General features: G+C 41.8%; 1 protein-coding gene across 1 annotated transcript; it reads right to left on the bottom strand.

The window, feature by feature from the left end:
* Positions 1 to 1,371: 1,371 nt before the first annotated feature.
* Positions 1,372 to 18,970, bottom strand: LOC109889089 (hippocampus abundant transcript 1 protein). The gene is made up of 12 exons (XM_020480263.2): positions 18,642 to 18,970; positions 15,595 to 15,690; positions 15,087 to 15,149; positions 14,860 to 14,987; positions 14,487 to 14,601; positions 14,027 to 14,245; positions 9,159 to 9,272; positions 7,505 to 7,576; positions 4,146 to 4,258; positions 3,956 to 4,053; positions 3,272 to 3,438; positions 1,372 to 2,836 (listed from the first exon to the last, which is right to left on the bottom strand). Exons 1-12 carry the CDS (start codon positions 18,720 to 18,722, stop codon positions 2,630 to 2,632), a joined length of 1,473 nt encoding a protein of 490 aa, XP_020335852.1. The 5' UTR covers positions 18,723 to 18,970; the 3' UTR covers positions 1,372 to 2,629.
* Positions 18,971 to 20,038: the final 1,068 nt, after the last annotated feature.

Below are 20,038 nucleotides of genomic sequence, written 5' to 3' on the forward strand. Positions count from 1 at the left end.
AAATCAGCCCTTGCCTTAACAGGAAGCCAGTGTAGAGAGGCTAGCACTGGAGTAACGTGATCACATTTTTGGGTTCCAGTCAAGATTCTAGCAGCCATGTTTAGCACTAACTGAAGTTTATTTAGTGCTTTATCCGGGTAGCCGGAAAGTAGAGCATTGCAGTAGCCTAACCTAGAAGTGACGAAAGCATGGATACATTTTTCTGCATGATTTTTAGACAGAAAGTTTAAGATTTTTGCAATATTACATAGATGGAAAAAAGCTGTCCTTGAAACAGTCTTGATATGTTCTTCAAAAGAGAGATCAGGGTCCAGAGTAATGCTGAGGTCCTTCACAGTTTTAATTGAGACGACTGTACAACCATCAAGATTGTCAGATTCAACAGAATATCTCTTTGTTTCTTGGGACCTAGAACAAGCATCTCTGTTTTGTCCGAGTTTAAAAGTATAACATTTGCTGCAATCCACTTCCTTATGTCTGACACAAAGGCTTCCAGGGAGGGCAATTTTGGGGCTTCACCATGTTTCATTGAAATGTACAGCTGTGTGTCATCCGCATACCAGTGAAAGTTAACACTGTTTCCAGATGACATCACCAAGAGGTAAAATAGAGAGAAAACAATAGTGGTCCTATAACAGAGCCTTGAGGAACACAGAAATTTACAGTTGATTTGTCAGGGTACAGACCATCCACAGAGACTTAACATATCTTTACGACAGATAAGATCTAAACCAGGCCAGAACTTGTCCATGTAGATCAATTTGGGTTTCCAATCTCTCCAAAATAATGTGGTGATCGATGGTATCGAAAGCAGCACTTAAGGTCTAGGAGCACGAGGACAGATGCAGAGCCTCCACCATTAAAAAGTCATTTACCACCTTCACAAGTGCAGTCTCAGTGCTATGATGGTCTACAACCAGACTAAATTGCCTGATTTCCTTATGAACTGTAACTCAGTAAAATCTTTTAAATTGTTGCGTTTATATTTTTGTTCAGTATCCATTAGCTGGTTTGTCATCTTCGAACTGAGAAGTTGATATGCATCTTGTGGATTTCCTGAAATCATTTTTTTTTTTTTAGGTAAGATAAGAAACATAGCATGAGGTTAAATGTTTTCTTGGTAAAATAACTGCCTGCAATGTGTATTTGACAACAGGCGAGATGGAGTCTCCTTCCCAACACAGTATAACTTGGAAAACAAACATACAAAAGTATTAATTTATCTTATAGTGTGTACAATTAAAGAACATGCGTGGAACCTTAAAATGCATTGACTACCAGATACAGTATAGACTTGTCATACTGGTTTGGATTTGGCTCAATGATCTGTTCACCTAAAATAGCACAGGTTTCCCAGCCATAAATCCAACATACATCAAAATATTCCACTTTATTGAAATGCATGGTTCTATACTTAATGTATATTTACACGGTCAGTCAACAATTTAATGTTTAAAAGGTTGAAATAAGGCAGCAAAACAATATTACAATACATGGAAAAGAAAACAGCATACAGTATTAAGAAATTGCAATGTTTTACATAACACCAACTCATAAATAACTAGAGCACACAACTAATATTTCACAACTTTTATGATTCAATATGTACTTTCTTTTGGTATTTGGTCAATTAGCAAGTTAAAACAAGAGCGCATTGTTTGTACAAGTGAAATGGTTTATAGAAGGCCACTGGAGATGGATCTATGGATTCCGTAACTATGCAACGTGTTGGCTGACGAGATATTTAAAAAAGGCAAACCCTTCTTGTATGATCATTTCCTGTAACTGTACGATCCATACATGTCAGGGACTTGGCCGTGTACACGTACAAATGAGAATAAAAGACTAAAAATACCAAGCCAATCTGTCACACATTCCATGATTTCAGAGAGAGCGATCGGGGGGGGGGGGCGATTCAAGATCTCATTGTGGTCCCGTCAAAAAGTAACACACTCCCCCAAAGCCAAGGAAAGGCACCAGTCAGTCTGACGAAGTGGTAGTAGGAATTCATATAGGCAGCAGTTTGATATGAGGTTCAAAATAAAAGGTGCTTTAAAAATTCAGCTGTACCATTCCAAGTCCATTGCGTTTTCACATTCCATGGTTATGTGGATTAAGGCTTTTTATGCTGAGATCTGGGGAAATGCCACCTGAATTTCCAACTCGGCCCCGCAGTGTCATTTTCTCACACCACGTTCCATAAAGCTGAAGGCCCAATTCTAGAGGACTAACCAGTCTTTGTGATGCATCTATCTTTCTAGGTTGCTCATCTTTCTAGGTTGCTTTTGTTGTACAGAGATGCCCTCTTCTGATTGTGGAACACTGTGTTCAGAAACAGCCCCGCCTTACCAGGTGTACGTCCCTGAGTGAGCTACGCCCCTGTTCAATATCATCAAAACAGTCCAGGGAATATTTTTGTTGTTGTAAAAGTTCAAGGAAAAAACAAAAATCAATAAATATAAGCCATTGCAAATAGTGCCTTTGGATAGAACTTTCTCTCAAAAACATACTCCTATGTATACATATATAGTGGTAACTCTTAATATAGCTTTTAGATTGCTGTCTGTTATACCTATATAAAAGAGCTCTCTTTCTGAAGAGGGAGGGCATCTGGCCTAAGTAGCCAGTGTTACACGTTTGAGTCCTGCAGTAGGGGCTCTTTGGCCTCCCCGGGCAGCCGCAGGCTGTGAGGGTGTCCGTGGGGCGAGCTGTGCTTCTTCCAGCTGCCGGGCCGGAGGCCTAGGTGAGGTTGCTCTGGTATGAAGAGTGCCACCAGGAGCGCTAGTAGCACTGAGCATGCTCCGAAGAGGAAGGGCGGGCCAGGAATGATGGAACTCTGAGGAGAGGAGGAAATAAAAAAAGGTTCACATTTTCCATACCTGTAGTGATTAGGATCATTTAACAAATTATGGTGACAAGTGTATTGATACTTGATAACTAGTTAACATTAAATAGTGCCCAAAACCCTCTAAGTGTGCATAGTGTCTAAATAATCATAGTAACTTTTAAGACAGGGATAGAACCTCCTCATTTTTGAGGAGGTATCCTGGATGTGGGCGGAGCTGATAAGGTGGGTGTTAGGGGTGTGGCACTGGGGGCTAACCTGTGGAAAGAGCTGAAAATGTTGGAGCTGGGGGCTAACTTGTGAGAGAAGCAGAAAAGGTTGGGGAGCTGGGGGCTAACTTGTGAGAGAAGCAGAAAAGGTTGGGGAGCTGGGGGCTAACTTGTGAGAGGAGCAGAAAATGTTGGGGTTGGGGAGCTGGGGGCTAACCTGTGGGAGGAGCTGAAGGTGGGCTTGAGTATGGACCGGAGTGTCCCCGTTGCCATCTGGAGGCGCATCCAGCTCCACGTGGAAGATGTAGAAGATGAAGCCATAGAGCGCAGGGCCCAGGCCGTTACATAGCCCCCGGATCCCTGTCACCATCCCCTGGCCCACTCCTGTGAGATGACAGCCAACAATCATTTATCAATTGGATTGCATTCAACCTTTACTTCACCAGGCAAGTTAAAAGGATAGTTCATAATAATAATTTCCTTTCCTTGAAGGAAACAAAAATCTTAAATGTCATTTTGCTGAACACCCCCTTTAATCAACTGAGAACCATTTTTCATTTCCAATTACGACCAGGCCAATAGATGAATCGAAGAACATGCAAAATCAAATAAAAATGTATTTGTCACATGCGCCGAATACAATTTACCGTGAAATGCTTACGTATGAGCCTTTAACCAACAATGAAGAGTTAAAAAGTAAGAAACAATGTGCTAAATAAACTAAAGGAAAAATAGTAATAAAATAACTAGTATAAAGAGGCTATATACAAAAGGGTACCGGAACAGAGTCACTGTGCAGCGGTATGGGTTAGTCGGGGTAATTTAGCTAATATGTTCATGTAGATAAGAGGGTAAAGTGACTATGCATAGATGCAAAATAAAACTATAACAAAGTACAAACCTTGTTGGTCTGGTTCAGCAGTGCGGGAAACCAAAGCACTAATTGCTGGGAAAGTGATGCTTGACATGGCTGCTAGAGCCCCTGCTGCCCACATCATCCTGTAGAGAGATGAGAGAAAACAGATTAAGTCACTTGAAAGAGTATCTCTTCATTGACCTGAATCAGATGAGTCACTTTTAAAAAAGCTTACCATGGCTCGGAGCCAAACCCATACCAGGCGAGCTGTAGTATCTGGAACCCAAGGCCGAGCAAGATAGTGTTCTTGTTCCCGATGGAACGCATGAGTAAACTTAATACTACTGTCTGACAAAGAAAATAAAAATAACATAATTGGAAACCATTTATTTGAATGTTAATATTGCATGTAATGAAAGTTCTCATTAATGCCCAAACCAGGTTAACATAACATGGCAGAGATTGGGATTACAGCACCTTCAGACAGTGTTCATACCCCTTATTCCACATTTTGTTGTGTTACAACCGGAATTCAAAATGGATGAAATACCCCATAATGACTAAGTGGAAACGGTCTAGAAATTTTCCCACATTTATTTAGCAGAGTCAGTACTCCGTAGAAGCAGCTTTCAGTTATTTTGGGCATGTCGGCATCACCTTTGCTTATATTTATTAATCTGGATTTGGGGATTTTTTCCCCATTCTTTCTCGGATATTTTCTCAAGCTCTGTTAAGTTAGATGGGGAGTGGCGGTGAACAGCAATCTTCAAGTCTTTCCACAGATTTTTTATGGGATTCAAATTTGGCCTGTGGCTGGGCCACTCAAGGACTTTCACATTCTTGTTCTGAAGCCTTCCCAGCATTGCTTTGGCTGTATACTTGGGGTCATTGTCCTGTTGGAACGTAAATCTTTGCCCCCAGTCTAAGGTCGTTTGCACCTTGAAGCAGGCTCTCATCAAGGATTTGCCTGTTTTCACTGTTTCCTCTATCCAGTCTCACAGTCCCTGCTGCTGAAAAGCATCCCCATAGCATGATGCTGCAGCCACCATGCTTCATGGTAGGGATGGTTTTAGATGGGTGATTAGCTTTGCATAGCACCTTGCAATCAGACCAAAGAGTTACATCGTCTCATCAGACCACAGAATATTTTGCCTTATGCTCGCAGTCTTTCACATGCCTTTTTGCAAACGCTAGGGGTGCGGTCATGTGACTTTTTCTCAGGAGTGGCTTCTGTCTGGCCACTCTTGAATAAAGCCTAGATTGGTGAGGTGCTGTAGAGATGGTTGTCCTTCTGGCAGGTTCTCCCATCTTAGCCAAGGAACTATGCAGTTCTGTCAGTGGGTTCCTGGTCACCTCCCTGACCAAGGTCCTTCTTCCAATTGTCTCATTCTTCCCCACTCCTCTCCTCTGTAACTATTCCCCAGGTCATTGTTGTAAATGAGAATGTGTTGTCAAGCAACTTACCTGGTAAAATAAGGGTTAAACAAATGTTTTCCTTGGTTGCTCAGCCAGATCTAGGCAGAGTCTGTGTAGTTCCATATTTTTTCCCCCCAATGAAGGAGACAACTTCTCTTGGAAAATTTCAACACTGAAGAAATAGTTTTATAACCTTCCCCGAATATACAGTATATCACAAAAGTGAGTACACCCCTCACATTTTTGTCAATATTTGAGTATATCTCCATGTGACAACACTGAAGAAATGACACTTTGCTACAATGTAAAGTAGTGAGTGTACAGCTTGTATAACAGTGTAAATTTGCTGTCCCCTCAAAATAACTCAACACGCAGCCATTAATGTCTAAACCTGGCAACAAAAGTGAGTACACCCCGAAGTGAAAATGTCCAAATTGGGCCCAAAGTGTCAATATTTTGTGTGGCCACCACCATTTTCCAGCACTGCCTTAACCCTCTTGGGTATGGAGTTCACCAGAGCTTCACAGGTTGCCACTGGAGTCCTCTTCCACTCCACCATGACGACATCACGGAGCTGGTGGATGTTAGAGACCTTGCACTCCTCCACCATCCATTTGAGGATGCCCCACAGATGCTCAATAGGGTTTAGGTCTAGAGACATGCTTGGCCAGTCCATCACCTTTACCCTCGGCTTCTTTAGCAAGGCAGTGGTCGTCTTGGAGGTGTGTTTGGGGTCGTTATCATGTTGGAATACTGCCCTGCGGCCCAGTCTCCGAAGCGAGGGGATCATGCTCTGCTTCAGTATGTCACAGTACATGTTGGCATTCATGGTTCCCTCAATGAACTGTAGCTCCCCAGTGCCAGCAGCACTCATGCAGCCCCAGACCATGACACTCCCACCACCATGCTTGACTGTACTCCTCACCTGGTTGCCGCCCATCTGAACCAAATAAGTTTATCTTGGTCTCATCAGACCACAGGACATGGTTCCAGTAATCCATGTCCTTAGTCTGCTTGTTTTCAGCAAACTGTTTGCGGGCTTTCTTGTGCATCATCTTTAGAAGAGGCTTCCTTCTGGGACGACAGCCATGCAGACCAATTTGATGCAGTGTACGGCGTATGGTCTGAGCACTGGCAGGCTGACCCCCCCCACCCCTTCAACCTCTGCAGCAATGCTGGCAGCACTCATACGTCTATTTCCCAAAGACAACCTCTGGATATGACGCTGAGCACGTGCACTCAACTTCTTTGGTCGACCATGGGGAGGCCTGTTCTGAGTGGAACCTGTCCAGTTAAACCGCTGTATGGTCTTGGCCACCGTGCTGCAGCTCAGTTTCAGGGTCTTGGCAATCTTCATATAGCCCAGGCCATCTTTATGTAGAGCAACACATTTTTTTTTCAGATCCTCAGAGAGTTCTTTGCCATGAGGTGCCATGTTGAACTTCCAGTGACCAGTCAGTATGAGGAAGTGTGAGAGCGATGACACCAAATTTAACACACCTGATCCCCATTCAACACACCTGATCCCCATTGACACCTGAGACCTTGTAACACTAACAAGTCATATGACACCGGGGAGGGAAAATGGCTAATTGGGCCCAATTTGGACATTTTCACTTAGGAGTGTACTCAATTGTTGCCAGCGGTTTAGACATTAATGGCTGTGTGTTGAGTTATTTGAGGAGCCTGCAAATTTACACTGTTATACAAGCTGTACACTCACTGATTTATATTGTAGCAAAGTGTAATTTCTTCAGTGTTGTCACATGAAAAGAAACTCATATTTACAAAAATGTGAGGGGTGTACTTTATATAGACAGTTGTGTTTCTTTCTAAATCATGTTCAAACAATTGAATTGACAACACCTGGACTCCAATCAAGTTGTAGTGAAATCCCAAGGATGATCAAAGGAAATTGGATGCACCCAAGCTAAATTTGGAGTGTCATAGCAAAGGGGTGGGAATACTTATAAAATAATATTTTTTTTAATTTTCAATAAAATTGCACAAACCCCCATCACTAAACACATTTTCACTTTGTCGTTATGGGGCATTGTGTGTAGATGGGTGAGAAAATAATCCATTTAGAATTCAGGCTGTAACACAAAATGTAGAATAAGTCAAGGGGTACGAGTACTTTCTGAAGGCACTGTACATGTTAATTGAATGACAACTAACCTGTGCAACGATTGAAAGCAGTCCTAGAACAGCTATGAAAGCTGCAACACTTTCAGGTGAAAATCCCATAATCTGTAGAAAAAATAAATTAAAAACAAAATGCATATGATTGTACTGCCAGTGAGACCAAAGTAATTACACCCATCATCAAGCAAAGACAATGATTTAGCTAAGTAGACACCCCTGAAATTAGCGGATTTGGCTATTTCAGCACACAGCCATTCAATCTCCATAGCCAAACATTGGCAGTAGAATGGCCCATACTAAAGAGTTCAGTGACTTTCAAAGTGGCACCGCCATAGGATGCAACCTTTCCAATAAGTCAGTTTGAATTTTCTGCCCTACTAGAGCTGCCCAGTCAATTGTAAGTGCTGTTATTGTCAAGTGGATACGTCTAAGAGCAACAACAGCTCAGCCGCGAAGTGGTAGACCACACAAGCTCACAGAACGGGACCGCAGAGTGCTGAAGCGCGTAAAAATAGTCAGCACAAAAACTATTAGTCGGAAGCTTCCAAGAAATGAGTTTCCATGGCCGAGCAGCCGCACACAAGCTTATAATCACCATGCGCAATACCAAGCGTCAGCTGGAATGGTGTAAAGTTCGCCGCCATTGGACTCTGGAGCAGTGGAAACATTCTCTGGAGTGATGAATCACGCTTTACCATCTGGCAGTCCGACGGAGAAATCTGTGTTTGGCAGATACCAGGAGAACGCTACCTGCCCCAATGCATAGTGCCAACTGTAAAGTTTGTTGGAGGAGGAATAATGGTCTGGGGCTGTTTTTCATGGTTCGGGCTAGGCCCTGTAGTTCCAGTGAAAGGAAATCTTAACTCTACAGCATACAATGACATTCTAGACAATTCTGTGCATCCAACTTTGGGGAAGGCCCTTTCTTGTTTCAGCATGACAATGTCCCCATGCACAAAGAGAGTTCCATACAGAAATGTTTTGTTGAGATCAGTGTGGAAGAACTTGACTGGCCAAAGCCCTGACCTCAACCCCATCAAACACCTTTGGGATGAATTGGAACACTGATTGCAAGCCAGGCCTAATTGTCTAACATCAGTGCCCAACCTCACTAATGCTTGTGGCTAAATGGAAGCAAGACCCTGCAGCAATGTTCCAACATCTAGTGGAAAGCCTTCCCAGAAGAGTGGAGGCTGTTAGCAAATGGGGGACCATCTCCATATTAATGCCCATGATTTTGGAATGAGATGTTTGACGAGCATGTAGTGTAGCTGCAAGCAGCAAAGAACAGAAATGAACAGCGTAATGGACCATTTGTGAAATTACTTTGCAATGTTCTTCAAATTAACTATAAAACCCCCTTGACAAGTCTGCCAAATATTTTGACTATGAAGGGGACTTGACCTCCGTGACATTGATCATGGCAATAACTCAAAAAGTTAAGTTTGTCTTATGTACAGGAGACACCGTCCAATGAAATTCTTACTTGCAGGTTCCTTCTCAACAATAAGAAATCATACAAGATAAGAATACGAACAAAGTAAATGGTAGTAGAATAGAATAAACATTTGAGAATCATTTTAATACAGGAAGGGGGTGGACACATCTGACATGCGTCTCACACACACACACACACACACACTGTTTATTTGGGCCATACGTTTGACAGAATACATTGTAGACAGACCTGTCGTAAGTAGAGAAAGAAGCTGGAGTACTGGCCAGCCTCGGGGAGGTAGGACAGGAACACTGTTATACAGATGAGCAGCACAGTGGAATCCTGGCCCACTTTCCTTAGAGACTGGAGACAGAAAGCAAGGGGTTGGTGATAACAATATGGTGTACAATGAACACCCATCCACTCCTTCACAAGTCTTATGGCAGAAAGGAGGCCTTCTATGAGAACTGGGTCACAACCAGAGAGCAAGTGAGAGGGAGAGATTTCACTCAGACTAAAAATAAAAAAATCCTTTAGCCTCATTGTTGTAGGTCAATCCAGGGCTCTAGACTAGCTTTTTCCACTAACCTTTGGTCGCACCAATTTTTAAATGACCTGACTAATAATGACTAGCCATCTTGGCATGCCCTTCTGTTCTTGCATTGATTTGGATATATTTACTCAGGGTTCAATGTTCACTTTTTTTCCTCACTGGCAGCTAAATGCATTGGGGTGTATGCTTTCTCTCTATATCCAGCTAGTAATAGGCTACATTTGGTTATTATTAATTATGTATTAAAAGCTGTATGATATAATTTTACAATGCAAGACATTGCTCTATTTGATACAATTGCTTTAGATTAAATGCGTAAATGTTTGTTTCTAAAGCAGGTCTGTAATTATTTATTACATCTCAAAATAGGATGTTGCCCCTTTAAGACCGACTGCTTTTCAAAATAGATATTGATACTGTACGCCTACAGTGGGCTAGCCAAGGCCTACCGTGGGCTAGCCAAGGCCTACCGTGGGCTAGCCAAGGCCAATGCTAGGTATCTTTTTGTAGCTCTCTCTTTATAGACTATCAACAATAGCCAGTAGAATATAATTGTTTATCAGTGACAAGACAGACAACAGATGGTAGCCTATGATTAAAAAAGTAAGCCATTTCATCTAACATATGCAGCGAATAATGGGAGTAAGGGTAAATGTATTCATACGGAACATTCGGTATGGGGACCTTGATTCGGTCCGCACGATGAATCCGAATAAAATAAATTATAATAATCAAACAACGCCTATAGGCTCTGCACGTTGTAATCAAAATTCGGGAAGTAGTTCTGTACGATTACGAGTGATGGGGTCGATAAATCAGGATTCTCCATCATCGTCTAAATCTCCAGTTTGAAAACATTTTGGCTTCACAGTAGATTACAATGGCGATGGACAGAGAGTTAACAATACTATGTAGCCACTGCTCAACCAGAATAGCCTATGCAGCTCCCAGCACCTTAAATATATGTTGACACATTTACACCGACATCACCAAAGTATTCATACCACCGGGAGCAAGGTGGAAACGCAAAAAGTAAATAAAAATAAACTTAATCTCCCCTCTGCATTCAAGCAGCTCTTCGCAGCGGACTCTGACAGGGCCAAATAAATTACAATAGCGATAGGCATGTTTAGCCTATAGCCATGGATATGCGCCCATTCTCTGTGGTTTAGAATAGGGGATTTCAGCACCTTGTTTACGTCCTAAGTACTAATCCTATTGATTTGCATATCTGATTTCAAATTGGTTATTTTTCCTGCAATCGGAACAGACTGGAATCTTATATTTCAAGCCACCTTCATAGGTGAAAAGAAATCTGATTCCTGGCCATGTGACTTGTGTCTGAACGGTCAAATCTGATTTATTTGCCCTCAAGTAGTTAAGACTTAAACATATCTTGTTGCTCGGTAGCTACACTGTTGACAGTTTGACAAGAACATGTGGTAGCTAACTACCTTGTAAAATGTTTACAAACACAAACAAATATGTGAATGTGCTAAAATGCTAAACAGCTACCTAGTTGACTGCTGTGGCTAGCCAAAAAGGACTTGTTTTGAAAGTTGGAACATCTTATCCTTTGAGGATTTAAGTGTTTCTACACTATGATTTTGAACATTCAAAGCAACTGAGAAACGTCCATGATTGGAAGGGTTGTCACCTTAGAAGTTATGTTTCAAACTGAGTGATAGGAAGCACAAGTACCGCCACCAATCAGCCAACACCACTGCACACACACACCTGTCGTTACTATGACAACTAGCATAGCCATGTCAGTAAATGACTGCTGTCTGATCACACACAAATCTGATTTGGTCACTTGTAACCTGCTGTTTTGACCATCAGTAGTCCAAAACAGATTTGAGCATTAAGGCTTGCAAGGCTTTAGTGACAGCCCATCTCATTGCCCCAGAGTGGGAGAAGTACTGTGCTACAGACAAGCCCCCTTTATGAGTCTCAAGTGTGCATATTTTTCTCTTTGTAAGAAATCCTTATAGCATAGGCCTATACAATGTCCGAGCCATGTTAACATATTGATTTCACACACATTGCACTTTATTTTAGTGTTGTTGATTAATCATGTTTTCATTTAAGAAAAGTTGCTAATCCTGATTGTGCTCTCATCAGGCATTACATGATCATATATGGAATCAGGAATATCAGCACTTTGTATGCATTACTTAACTACAGTAACGGTTGGCATTTCATTTTCCCGCTGTACCGAAACGTGACCCCAAAACTGCAATACGTACCGAACCGTGGGTTTGGTGAACCATTACACCCCCACTTAATAGTTAACTACCGAAAAACTACATGATGTGTTGAATTGGCTATCTCGTTAGTCTGTCATTTTTTATGGGCTAGGCCTACCTGCTGTAAATGTCTAACTCTCTCCTCTGGCACACACGCAGCTGATGCAGACACCAAGAATTTTCTAAGAATTTAATGACCGTACAAAGACTGTTTGCTGACCAAATATGTGCTATAACTCAGTAATAGCCATAACTCAGCAAGGAATATCAACAAATGTGCCCACGTGAGTCTCAGTTCCCCCCTATATTCATTTAGCAGTTGGGGACCACTCCAAAAAATCTAGACAAATAATTACAATTGTAATCATTTTTCAGGGTAAACTTAAAATGACTAAAACCAGATATAATGTATGTAGAAAAAGATAATGGCAATATATATATATTTTTTTTTAAAACAAGATATTTGAGAACTAACAACCACCAAAATAAAACATTGACAGTCAGGAAGAATATAAAATTCCAAAAATGTCATGGCATTGATTGTTATGTTTGAGTCGCTCAGCATACGAACACAGCATAAGCCACAGCAAAATGTGTAGAATTTCAGGAAATTCTCCCTCAGCCCCATGACAAAGTGAGTAGAATTGCATGAAATTAGCTAAATGTACCCCCCCCCCCCCCAATTCTGATCAGAGTAATTGTTTAATATGATCTTAGATTTGTTTTACTTGTCCATTCGGTCAACTCAAATCTATATTTTTCTAGTCAGACTATTTTTCTTTTCTTGTTCCGGACAAGCATTAATGTCGAGCCCTGTGTGATGTTGATTTATTTTAGCAACATAGCCTTCCCACTCAACATTGCCTGAGGAAGACCTGTTAAGTTGTGCCATGAGTAGCTGCTGTACATTGTGTAATTTAGCTTCAAACATTTAGTGGTGCAGCCCCTAGGCGATTTGGAGTATTATGACATGTGCTTTTCAGACCCCTCTCTATATATATAGTATGTTAATAATTCCCCTGTTTTGCCTCTGTGTATGTAGCACTCCCTCCCCCCTTCAAACAACAGTTTGCGATGTCCCCCCCCCAATGAAATTGTCATTTCAAATGGTTACGGTAAGAGTTACGTTTAGGGAAGGGACATCCCAAGGATACCAGATAGCATGGACCATCAAAGGGTAGCCTAGTGGTTAGAGCAGTTAACCCACTGTTCCTAGGCAGTCATTGAAAATAAGAATTTGTTCTTAACTGATTTGCCTAGTTAAATAAAGGTTAAAAAAAAAACTTTAAGAAAACCCATTTTAGGAGAGTTCAGGTTTGCATGATGTAGAACACACCCTGGTCTAAAGGCTTGTTCCTTATGCCAGGTAAATCCCATTGTGTTTTTCAAAAATGATGTTTGTGTGCCATTTCAGCACGGTTAACCGGTTTTGGGCACGGTTGGTTTCTATGCCCAATTAGAAAGACATTGTTCATAACTAAAAGCTGAGGTACACTAACATGGCCTGTATCAAACAATTCAGTCCAAACACATTAACAAGACCAACTGAGGTGTTGTATGCATTTGTGAAGAGAAACTGACCAATTGTAATGTGGTTAATTGTAAGGGTGTAACCTCTTGCAACTTAACCACATTACAATTGGTCAGTTTCTCTTCCCAAATGCATACAACACCTCAGTTGGTCTTGTTCTTTTATGAAATCTAATGAAAACATTAAGTGATGGAGTTATTGTGGAGGCAAATGGTAAGACTCAGGAGGACCACTGGTAACATGAGTAGCTAGTTGAAAGTGTCAACATACAACCAGATGCTATAATGCTTCCATAAGGGAAGCCATGGCCGTCAGTCAAGAGGACAAGGTCTTGCAGCACAGCCATTCTCACCACAAATACCATTGTCTCCCCCCCACACGTTATTTTTGAATTCTAAACTTTCCCCATCATCAGGACTGTGACGCGGTAGAAAGGAAATGTCCATGTTCCTCCTCTGTCTCAGAGACCCACCAAAGCCTAATACAAATACTAGCTACTACCACTGATCAGTGCCAAAGTGAAGCACACACCTTCACAGGTTTGAGAATGTTTCCCAAACAAGCCAATATATTTGTACATTGGTAGGACTGGGCTAACCCTTTACTTCTTGAATCCTCATGTAATTTGCCATAAATATCGATGTCAAGAGAAGGCATCTTATCTGGCCAATCCAAATCATGTTGAACTCTAAAAGCACACTAATGGGGTACATAAACATAACAGTTGGATAACTCATGGGGTAGAGAAACTGACAGAACCTTTAGAAGTAGACCATGTACTCACAGCAAAGGGGTCGGCCTGTTCCCAGGAGATGGGAGCCCCCCAGGATGCTGGCCGCATCTTCTCGGGCAGAGACTCGGGCACGGCCACCAGGATGAAGCAGATGTCCAGCATAGCGATTGCTGAGGCCAGCACCACCACCAGGCCGTCACCATACACACGGCCCAGGTAGGCTCCGATGGCCGGGCTCGTCACCAGGCTAGCAGCAAAGGTGGCCGACACCTAACGAACAAGAGTAGAGGTGGTTTACTGACTAACTCTTTAAATAAAATTGGAGTTTCATTTTCTTGAGTTTGTGCAAAATGTCTACTTTGTTAAGTGGGACCAAATTGCAAATAGGTTCTAAAGGATATAACTATTTTAGCCACAAATGGACCACAGATCACTGAATCAAAAAAGGTGAGGTGGTAAACTTGAAAGTTGAAGATTAGAATAAATTGTGTAGGTAATGTCTGATACACACCAGTCCATAGGCCATGCTGCGTTCATGCTCCTGCGTTATGTCAGCCACATAGGCAAAGACCACGGAGAAGGTTACAGCAAACACACCGGACACAGAGATAACTGCAAAATACCACCTGAAACAGAGGCAGGATATGGCACTCAGTTATTATTACACTTGACTCTCAGTTCCATCTCAACACATCACATTATATTATATTAGCTAATGCATCTTGCAGAAAATATGGAATAGTGCAAAGTAGAACAGTGTGAAATTCAGCACGAAGTTCAGATCTTCCCAATTGGTTTAACCACAGTAGATTCCATACAACTATGATTCATTTGAATGGTGATCTCAGTAACTATGGACTCTCTCTGGTTGCGTGCCATCGTACCAGGGGCTTATCTTCATCAGTGGAATGGGAGCGCAGGTGAAGAAAACAGTAAGCAGGAGAAAAGACTTCCGACCCCACACATCAGACAGGGCACCAATCAGCGGAGCACTCAGGAAAGACAACAGGCCCTGAAACACAATAAGAAGACACACCCAATGAATGGAAATAGAATTGAAGTGCAACTTGATGTGCTGTTCAAAATAATAACACCTGTTCAAACACCATACCTTTACCCCTTGGATCAAGCCATTCATTAGAAACGTATGCTTCGGGAATGTCTCATGTAGGACCTGGATAACAAGGGGATAAGAACACATAGTAGAGACTTAATTTTGATTATAAACTGGGTGGTTCAAGCCCTGAATGCCGATTGACTGACAGCCAGCAATAAGCAATAAGGCCCAAGGGGGTGTGGTATATGGGCTCGAACCACCCAGTTTATAACAGACCGTATACCACGGGTATGACAAAACATGTATTTTTACTGCTCTAATTACATTGGTAACCAGTATATAATAGCAATAAGGCACCTCAGGGTTTGTGATATATGGCCAATATACTACAGCTAAAGGCTGTGTCAAGGCACTGCGTTGCATCGAGCATTAAAAAACAGCCCTTAGCCGTTGTAAATCGGCCATATACCAATCCCCCAGGGGCCTTATTGTTGAAATAGTTTCATCAGCAGCCAACAAATCACACTGTATGAAATAATAGGTAATAAAGACGACAACCTACCACCAAAGTGGGTGCTGTAAGAAGGCCCCAGGCAAAAAATTCCAAAAAGATGACAATTACAGCATGGTAGACGCTGGGAGCTCCGAAACCTTGTGCCTGGTGAACAGAGTGGAACCGTTATGCAAGTATGTCAACAAGCAATACTCAATGATCTTACTTTCAAATAAGATATATTTAAAAGGTAAACTCAGCAATAGGACATCATTATACACAGTGTGGCAACTTCCTGCTTAGTCATCAACAACAGAATTCACATCTGCCACTATTGACTCTTCTAAAGTAACATTTCCCACATTGGAAGAGCCAGTAGTGGCAGTCTTGACAAATTTGACTTCTGTTAACAGGAATATGATGACCTGTGTATGATTATACACTATGGCCAAAAGTATGTGGACACCCCTTCCAACTAGTGGATTCAGCCATTTCATCCACATCTCGTTGTCAGGTGTATAAAATTGAGCACATGGCAATGCAATCTCCAAAGAGAAACACTGGCAGTAGAATGGACCGTACTTATGAGCTCAGTGACTTTCGACGTGGCAGTCTAGGGCTGGGCGGTGTACCGTATTTTACGATATACCGGTATTGATGCATGGGCTGGTTTGGGTTTTTACTTTACCTTCTATAATGGCATTTGAATGTTTGATTTGTTAAATGTGATACGCCGTGTTTAATGTACATTTTTATAGTTTATTTCGCTACTTGAGTCATCTCTCTCTGCTCTCTCTCCATGCAGCTTTCCACCCAGACCTAGCCCCGCCCTGCCACTCAAGGAGCGCATTTGTTGTTCCTCGACCACAAGACACTTGCGTTCAGTCTGCATGATCAATGCAGCACATGCAACAATGTTTATGACAACAAATCTGTTTTCAATTTGCTTCTTCATATAAATCCAGTAGCGTTCTATAAATTACACTATTAGTTTGTTTTGCTCACATCTGCAAGCAGCTAGTTTGTCTTTTCTTAGCAAGTTGGGCCTAAATCTTGTTAGCCGCTAATCGCTAGGTAGCTCGCTAATAAATGTACGGAGTCAGAGAAGACATGCCTGATAATATCAGTGATTGTGTAGTTCTAAATCAGCATGTTGTTTGTGCAACTGTACCTTCTAAATCAAAGAGGAATACAAGAAGCATTAATATGTTAGCTACATGAAGTAGCTAAGAGAAAACAGTCAATGTAGCCAAAGATTATAGGGTCCCATAGGAAACAATTATCAACACTTTGGTTCCTACCCTATCACAATAACTCCTCCCTGGCATTTTCCTTCGTTTTCATGTCAAACAACACTATTCAAAGTGCCCACTATCATATTCTAACTATAGAATTAGAATAATCATTCCATAATCATTCCATTTCCATGATTCCAACAGTTCACTCAAGTGTTTTGCTCTAAATCATGTCAAATCACTATTGCAACATTTGGTTCAAAATAAGATTTAGATTGTTTGCCCATATAGTGCAGCCCTACATGGCAGTGTGGAAATTATCTCAAATGATGCAAATAATGCAGAAATTTATGAAAATGCAAAAAAATATTTTGATTTGAATTGAACAGTATAAAACTAATCAAAATGGAGAAATACCCATTTAAATCACTTATAATGTATGTGTTGCCACCCTGAGGTCATGCACTACTTATAAAGCAAATCAAATAAAAACATAAAATAGTGTCATTTTTTTTTTATATATACACCGTGATATAGAATCTTGGCCATATCGCCAAGCACTACGTGGCACCGTCATAAGCTGCCACCTTTCCAACAAATTTCTGCCCTGGTCAACTGTAAGTGCTGTTATTGTGAAGTGGAAATGTCTAGGAGCAACAACAGCTCAGCCCCGAAGTGGTAGGCCACACAAGCTCACAGAACCGTACCGCTGAGTGCAGAGGCGCGTGTTTAAAAAAATAAAATAGCCTGTCCTCGGTTGCAACACCCATTACAGAGTTCCAAACTGCCGCAGGAAGCAACATCAGCACAAGAACTGTTCGTCTGGAACATCATGAAATGGGTTTACATGGCTGAGCAGCTGCACACAAGCCTAAGGTCACCATGTGCAATGCCAAGTGTTGGCTGGAGTGGTGTAAAGCTCACCGCCATTGGACTCTGGAGCAGTGGAAACGCGTTCTCTGGAGTGATGAATCATGCTTCACCATCTGGCAGTTTGAAAGAAGAATCTGGATTTGGCAGATGCCAGGAGAACGCGACCTGCCAGAATGCATAGTGCCTACTGTAAGGTGGAGTAGGAATAATAATAGGGCTGTTTCAGGGTTCTGGCTAGTCCCCGTCGTTCCAGTGAAGGGAAATCAACAGTACAGCATACAATTACATTCTAGACGATTCTGTACTTCCAACTTTGTGGCAACAGTCTGGGGAAGGCCCTTTCCTGTTTCAGCACGACAATGCCCCTGTGCACAAAGCGAGGTCCATACAGAAATGGTTTGTCGAGATCAGTGTGGAAGAACCTTACTGGCCTACACAGAGCCCTGACCTCAACCCCATCGAACACCTTTGGAATGCCAACTGTGAGCCTGGCCTAATCGCCCAACATCACTACCCGACTGCACTAATGCTCGTGGCTGAATGGAAGCAAGTCCCCGCAGAAAGTTCCAACATCTAGAGGGAAGCCTTCTCAGAAATGTGGAGGGTGTTGTAGCAGCAAAATGTGAGACCAACTCCATATTAATGCCCATGATTTTGGAATCAGATGTTCGACGAGCAGATGTCCACATACATTTGGTCATGTAGTGTCGCTACCATACTGCTGAGTGAGAAGCTATACCTTTACTAGAGGATAGCTAGCTAACGTTACACGGAACTAAACAAACAGACAACGTTAGTTAGCACCAGCAGATACGTTAGCTAGCTGACGTAGCTAGCACTGTTGTTTTTGATAGGACTAGGAAGAGGCATCGGAACTTCCCTCAGGGCGCTGGCAAGCAGAACGAGCTAGCGCGTTACATTTCACATATTGTAGACAGACATACCACATGCGGCAAACTAAGCTCAAGAAATACGATGCCAAATAGTGCGATTTTGGTGTAAACTCACCGTTCCTCCATCCTTGATAATAATTTTTTTCGCCAGCAGGAGACTGCGATTCGCCCGTTTCTTCTTTTTGCTCTGTGTCATATTACCATTCTAGTTATTTGTTTAATAAGAATATATTTGTAAAGAAATTTTAGACACACTATTTAAATCAGATTATGTTGGATAAGAAACGGAATAAATCAAATGTTCGAACTAAAAGGGCTGTTTCGTCCATTCACTCAGCCACCGCCATCTTTGCAAAAACATTGTTAAAACGTAATGACGTCTCATCACACGATGTTCTGACGTGCATGTACCCGCAATCAAAGATTATGCCGCGTTCAAAACAACTGTGACCTGGGAATTTGAAATTCTCCGATTTGTGCGTTCAAAACAACTGGGAACTTGGAAAAAAACGAGCTCCGACTGGGAAAAGTACATTTGAACGGTTATCCAACTCGGAATTTCATCTCCTGAACTCGGGCCTCTTTCTTGAGCTCAGACCTGAAGATCACTAACGTCATGAATTGACCTCGTATTGCCGCGTTCAAAACTACTGGAATCTCGGAAAAATATATATATATATATTTATAAGGTCAAATCATGACAAACATTTTCAGTTCATATACATATTATTCATATTTAATTCAGTGATCGAAATGATGACACCATCCTCAGTAGCCGATTCCAGCAGGCTATTGGGAAAGAAGTACTTCTTACCTTGAAATTAATCTTAAACAAGCTGCTTAATCGTTCAGGTTACATTTTGCCTACATCTTTTCTAGGCTACTGTAGACTACTTGAAATTAGATGTAGACCTATCAAGGGCTATAGGCTTCCTGCCTTTATCTAAGGAAACCATGGCAAAGTCAAATTACAATCATAAACCCAGATTTTAATCTGCAGCCTATGCCTATTAAAATGTAAATCTTGCAAATGGGCCATTTATAACGGTTTGAAGTCTTAGACAGCGGTCTAAGGCACTACATCGCAACGCTAGAGGTGTCACTACAGACCCGGGTTCGAACCCGGGCGGTATCACAGAGGCCGTTATCTGCAGTCCCATAGGGTGTCCCACAATTGGCCTAACATCGTCCAGGTTAAGCAAGGGTTTGGCCGTCATTGTAAATAAAAATTTGTTCTTAACTGGCTTGCCTAGTTAAAGGTTAAAGGCACATAATGACAGCACAATTGCCAGAAAATAGCCTAGCATCCGTTTTTTTAATGTTCTTCCAAATGTTTCTTGCTCAGAGATTGAGATTCTGTCCAACTTTCATCCCTCAAACTTTCCTGTTGGATGTATCTATGGTAATGCACATGCACAAAGGGGATTTATTTACAATTATAAACTGGGTAGTTCGAGCCCTGAATGCTGATTGGCTGAAAGCCGTGGTGTATCAGACAGTATACCACGGGTT

Source organism: Oncorhynchus kisutch, linkage group LG4 (assembly GCF_002021735.2).
Source record: "Oncorhynchus kisutch isolate 150728-3 linkage group LG4, Okis_V2, whole genome shotgun sequence".
NCBI classification, from domain to species: Eukaryota; Metazoa; Chordata; class Actinopteri; order Salmoniformes; family Salmonidae; genus Oncorhynchus; species Oncorhynchus kisutch.